General features: G+C 35.1%; 1 protein-coding gene across 1 annotated transcript; it reads right to left on the reverse strand.

The window, feature by feature from the left end:
• Positions 1-282: 282 nt before the first annotated feature.
• On the reverse strand, positions 283-6,039 carry LOC133817871 (ABC transporter B family member 27). The gene is made up of 17 exons (XM_062250494.1): positions 5,762-6,039; positions 5,276-5,350; positions 5,145-5,180; positions 4,973-5,047; positions 4,407-4,531; positions 4,131-4,230; positions 3,809-3,980; positions 3,584-3,702; positions 3,187-3,297; positions 2,956-3,100; positions 2,646-2,778; positions 2,366-2,441; positions 2,171-2,236; positions 1,941-2,048; positions 1,714-1,821; positions 1,423-1,620; positions 283-688 (listed from the first exon to the last, which is right to left on the reverse strand). The coding sequence occupies exons 1-17, from the start codon at positions 5,840-5,842 to the stop codon at positions 485-487; spliced, it is 1,932 nt and encodes a 643-aa protein (XP_062106478.1). The 5' UTR covers positions 5,843-6,039; the 3' UTR covers positions 283-484.
• Positions 6,040-6,399: the final 360 nt, after the last annotated feature.

Below are 6,399 nucleotides of genomic sequence, written 5' to 3' on the forward strand. Positions count from 1 at the left end.
CAATAGTCTCGTCTCTATTCTGTAATCTGCTTTAGAAATAGAGGTCCTAGAGAGGGAGGCTTAGTTGGTTAGTATTACACTAACAATTCACGTTTTCTCCATGGCTGAATAACATACATTTTCTGTATTTTTTAATTATTTATTATGTTCTAAGTTGTATGCAAAAATGATAATAAGATGTTGTACGAATATCGAACATGTGATGCATACAATCACTCGCATGGCATGGTGAGAAAACCTATTCGTAGACATTTAGCTTCTTTTGTATAGTGAACACACAAGTAAACTGAAAATATATATGGAATGATCATATAGATATTTTATCCATATAATAGTAAACCTAGAGGGACGTTGCACCAATCAAACTTTGATGGATTCAAATAGAAGGGAATGAATATCCAGTCCCCGTTATTTACGTAAGCATATTTTTCAACCAAAAGAGAAAAGAAAAAAATTAGATTCATGTCATTTTGCATCTTCCAAATTATGTGGTCCTGGATCCTTGTAACTGCCTACGAACAAGTGCAGTGTAAATGCCATCATCTCTGCTGAGAAGTTCGTCGTGAGTGCCACTTTCTGCAATCTGACCGTCCGATATGACCGCAACACTGTCTGCAGTTTTTACAGTTGAAAGCCTGTGCGCTATAACAAGAACAGTCCTGCCCCTCATCAAAGAATCCATTGCATCCTGTAATACACATCACTATTATTATTAATATCACAATTCTCTCAGTTCTCTTACTTCCACAAACTTGGAAATAGTAACTAAGAAGCTATTAACTATGGACCCACTGTATATAATCTTATCTCATATTGGAGCAATGCTATTTATTACCAATTGTTCATTGGAAAGTAAGATTGGATACGATTAAATTGGAATAAAAAATATTAAAAAAAATATAATGAATGAATTGATCATTTGCCAACAATATATTGTAAGAAAATATGTTCAATGCAAAGTTGTATTTTTTTTTTCTTACCATGAAAATACATATGGGGATTGGATAGGATAAAATTATCCCAAAATTTTCAATCAAACCAAGTTATCCAAAAATAGGGATGTTATTTAGGTTGTTGAATTAATTTATTCAAAATCCTCTCTAATTTGATAACAAAATTACATTGTAAAAGTTATTTAATCTTATCCAATCCAACCAACTTTTCAAATATGACCTTAGTGATGATCAAAGATGATTTTAGGTCAATCATATATGTGACTCTAATCATTGCACAAGAGTGAAATTCAAGCCTAAGTGTATTATTAGTTGTAGAGGGTTGTTATTTGACATTTTTAAGGTGTCCAATAACACATGAGGTGGTTGATATCTTATGATTGGTTAGCGATACGTAATATTACTTATTAAATTAAAATGTGTGGCATACCGCTATTAGATTACATTGATGTAAAGATGTCTACTTTACCTGAACAAGGAATTCGCTCTCGGCATCCAGAGCACTTGTGGCTTCATCAAGTAGCAAAACTCTTGGGTTCATTAATAGTGCTCTTGCAATTGCTATTCTCTGTTTTTGGCCTCCTGACAGCCTCAATCCACGTTCTCCCACAACAGTTTGATATTTTTCAGGAAATTTGTCAATGAAGTCATGTGCGTTGGCCATTTTCTGAGATAGTAATCATCTTTATCAGCATGTAAACTGGGGGAAAGATTAAGTTTTCATTTCGATAGAGATACAAACTTTATAATTGAGACTTACAGAAACATTTTCTATTTCAGTCAAGCTCGCTTTTCCATTAAATCCGTATGCGATGTTCTCTTCCACTGAGCAGTTGAAAAGAACAGGTTCCTGGCTCACTATACTAACCTGTAGTTTGAAAATCATGATAACATGAAGACTGTTTCAAAGTCATTCTATTGGCTTCTTGATTAAAAGGCCAAAAGAAATATTATAACTTAATATGAAAGAGAGAAATAAAAGCTTACCTTTTTATGAAGATACTCATGGGATATTTCAACTAATGGAACTCCATTTAGTAAAATTCTTCCTCTGATAGGGTCATAAAATCTCTCAATTAAATTTGCAATAGTTGTCTGCAGTCAAACCGAGAGTAAGATTTCAATCAAAATTCAACTGTCTATCGGAAGATGATGCAGGAGAAACAGGCAGCTGTAACAGAAAATGAGAAAGACAATTCGAAAGATAATAATATTACTTTTCCACCACCACTAGGACCAACCAGAGCAATCTTGGAACCAGGCCTCAATTTCAATGTTATACCCTGCAGTTAAGCATGCTTGTCAAAACTTATGAACACCTTCCAAGAGTGTTATAAATTATTGGATCAAAGAACAAGAGATAACAACTTCAGATCTTAACCTGTATTTATACAGAACCATATTATTATTACCTTGAGAATCATATGACTTGGGCGAGAAGGATAAGCAAACCAGACATCATCTAATTCCACATCTCCATCTGGGTTACTGCCATCAAAAGCACAACATCACAAGTGAGAACATAACAGTGAAGCACACTGATAGATTTTTGTTTGTGTGAGAGTGGCATTAGTGTAAACCTAGGTGATCAGGATTAAATTTTAACCAAAGAATATTCCTAAGAGTCAATTTGTAATTAAGGAATTTGAAATTTGCATGACACGAGGACACCAAAGGCACAGTGAAACTGACCCTGTAGGGCACTTATCTCCTGATTTTGGCATGACTGAGACCCGATCTAGGAGCTGGAAAACTCTTCTACTTGCTCCAGCAGCTTTCATTGCTGTCGTGTACAACCCTGATAAGGAGGATACCGAGCCGCCAACTGTTGACAAAGAGATTTTATGAGACATAACAAGCAACCAAACATGCTAGCTTTGGATGCCTAAGCAACTAAACAAAATATGATAGGCACGCTTTGAGTTTGAAAATTTCCAGTTAGACATTCTTCTTTGTTTGACAAAATGAAGTAGAAGGTGGTGGCAGTAAACAATGGAAGTACCTGTAAGGCTGTAAAGAATGAAAGATGTAAGGGCTCCTGCGGTTAGGGAGCCTGTAATCGTCAAGTATGCTCCATAAATTACTACTACGATAACGGAGAACATGGACGCTGCATTTAGCCCTCCGAAAAATAGACCAACTACTTTCTGAAGCCAAAAAGAGTAACTTCAAAATCAGAAACTACATAAGAAATTCTGTGATAGAGAGAGAAAGGATTAACAAGAAAACTCACAGCTTGTCTGAGTCCAAGGTTTAGCGTCTCATCAACCTTTTCTGAGTAACTTGATATTGCATGGTCTTCTTGAGCAAAGGACCGGACAGTTCGAATAGCACCAAACGATTCCTAAAAGGTAATATCACAATTTATTGAGGATTTGTCTTTGTTTGAACAACATAGATTTGGTCTGGTTGAAGAGTTATAGTGATAAAAGGATTTCAAGATAATCAAACTCTTCTCCTTTTATCTCATTGTGATTTAAAAGGGTCATAGAGAGCTCTCTCCAGCAGAAGTATCCAAAGATTTTGAAATAGATGTGAAAAAGAATAGTTCAAAATATTGAGGCCTAAAGTTATCAAAAACCGGCAAAATTTCCGTACATATGTATATAAACAATTTTTTCACTACAAACCTCCGCAATTGAGGCAGCTACTGCAGCTGCAGCTTGGGTTGTGTGTGAAAGTTCACGAAGATAGCGTCCAAACTTTTTCACGGCAACAGAAATAATTGGTACAACGACCAAAGCCAACACTAGATGGGAGGAAAGCAAAAGGAATTGCAATGAGTATATGATTTCTCCCTAGCAAAAGAGTCAATTTGTGGGGAAAAGAAATCACCTCAAATGAAATCAACTTACATGTTAACTTCCAAGAAGACGAGAACATGAAGAAAATACCAATAATTGCAGTTGTTACATTGCGAAGTGCCTCAGATAGATTGGTTGTTGCGGCATTTTTTATGATCTGTGTGTCTTCAGATAGCCTGCTAAGAAGTTCCCCTGTCCGAGTTACATCATAGAACGCTATCTCCTGTTGAAGATTGTGGCATCAAAAATGAGAAATTTATTCAGATTATTTTTTAATGCCAAAGCAAAATAGTAAGAAGTAAATAAGAAAACGTGTAAGCCAAAATGATAAACGATGGAATTGATGATAGTACTAGTCTTGAAAAGATGTTACCTGATCAATAAGGTGACTAAATAAGCTTTTTCTTAAACGAGCAACTACCCTTTCACTGGCAGACGAAAACAACCATGCTCGGAGAGCTGTGCATACGGAACTTCAAACAATGACAACAGTAAGCACTACAGACAAGTTAAAGATCAAACCACTAACATAAAACTGGAAAAAAGAGTTGTAAATGGTAACATGTAGATAATAATTGCTTGCAAAACTACATACTCGTAGGGTCAATCTTAAAAAAGTACAATGTAAAATGCAAAAATTACAACTTACCCGACTGCCACTATTATAATTATTTCTAATATAGTGCTTTTAACAGCATTCAAAGCTTCAGTTTGCTCTTCAGGAGTTCTTATTTCTCGCGATACAATGTCAATTATCATTCCACCATATTTTGGCTGCAAGAAAAAAAAAAGAATTAAAGCTTGAAATTTCACATTTTAATCGATAAGCATTTATAAACTTTGGATATAGATGAAATTTGAGCTTGAAGCAAGTCCTGAGGCTAAAAACACATTGATTCAGACGTTATTTGTCTAATAGTCTTTCTGGAACCTCCAATACGTAGCAAGTGGAAATTTGAACAAGAAAATAGACAAAAAAAAAAGACAATCAAGCTATGATATAAACTGAAGGTAAGTTTTTAATAGAAAGATTCTTCTCAATAAATTGGAGTATCTATCATGCAAAGCCCCAGTTCAAACTTTAACCAAGCAAGCCAAAATTTGCAAATTATCACTGGCACATTAAGAAATTTCAACTCCAATCACCTCAAAATAGGGAAAGAAAGAGAGATAGAATAAGCAAGCACACGATAATCAATAGATGAAGAAACATACAATCAAAAGACTTGTGGTGGATGCAATCAGCAGAGCAATAGTAGCAACAGTCAACTTGCCAGCATCAGGTTTTGCCTGTTAAAGAAGGGAAAAAGGGGAAAAAAAGAGCTAATCATCATGGCCTTTTATTATAATAGAAAATAATAAAAAAAATAGATAAATGCCCACTTACAAGTGATAATATTCGAAGATATCCAACATTTGCTGCCTGAATTTTCCAGAACAAAATTAGCAATTCTTGAAAAACAGATTCAAAGGAGACATGTACAGAGAGATCTATAAATAAAACATGAACAACAATACCTCTACCGCATCCCCATGTTCAAGGTCCGTGGCTGGACCATTAGCTGATTGGTCTCCATTTTCATTCCCATTTGGCTACACAAATTAAAGCATATTTAATTTTGCCAGTTTCCCATTATTTGTCGAAGAAAATGTATATATATGCAGATAAAGTTGAATCAAACAAATTTCCTAAGAACTTCTTTTTTTTTGTTTTTTGTAATTAACCATTGAGAATAAATATTACATTAACATTACTCATAAGCACAATCCAACATGAAAATCAAGATTAAATTTGATAATTTTCTCCGCATATAGAACAGTTTGTGAACAGAAATTCCGTGAACATACATAGCCATGAAACAGGGTAAAGTGAGACAAATGAAGCAAAACACAGTTTTAACTTCTTAGAGACAAAGACCATGAAGAAATAGGAGAATAAACCAAAAGAAGAGATGGGCAGAACTTGGTTCGATTGGTAGCCGAGAAAGTGAAAGAAAGAAGAACCTTTTTGTTAAGAAGAGGGGCTCTGTCTGTCCCAGATGAGACGCTGGACCTGGACGTCCAATCCAAATTCTTCTTGCCCATATAGAACCAACTGGAACCGTAGACAGCGCGGGAAATGGAAGTAACAAGCCACCAAAAGCACAGCCACAGCCACCGGGACAGGCAGTGAAGTGGTTCTGTGGTTGTGTTGTTGGAGTTGGAGCCTTATTATTCTCGTTCAATGAGGCTTCTTGACTTGAGACTAGAGAGTTAAGTTGAGATTGGCTTTGCTTACACAATTTACTTCCCCACCTATGCCTATGCTGCGCTCACTCACCACGGGTCTTCCTTCCCCACTAACGTCCAAACAGGTACCTAACTAATATCGATCTAATGTGTTTTATTTATTTATTTATTTATTTATAGTACTACTGACTGACTTTTCCTTGTGTTTTAACCTATAAGGTTTCGGTCGTCCTTTTTTATTATGAATATTTCAAGTCACCAAGAAACGACATGTTTCATGATCTACGTCGTTTTCTTTTGTAATAAATAAGGTTAACTTTTTGGACATTTAATCAATTGTTTTTGTTACATTGTTTCCTAACATATAGATTGAGAATCTTTTATTCCAAAATATATGATTTTAAAATGTATTG

The sequence above is a fragment of the Humulus lupulus genome, chromosome 2 (assembly GCF_963169125.1).
Source record: "Humulus lupulus chromosome 2, drHumLupu1.1, whole genome shotgun sequence".
In the NCBI taxonomy this organism is placed as follows: Eukaryota; Viridiplantae; Streptophyta; class Magnoliopsida; order Rosales; family Cannabaceae; genus Humulus; species Humulus lupulus.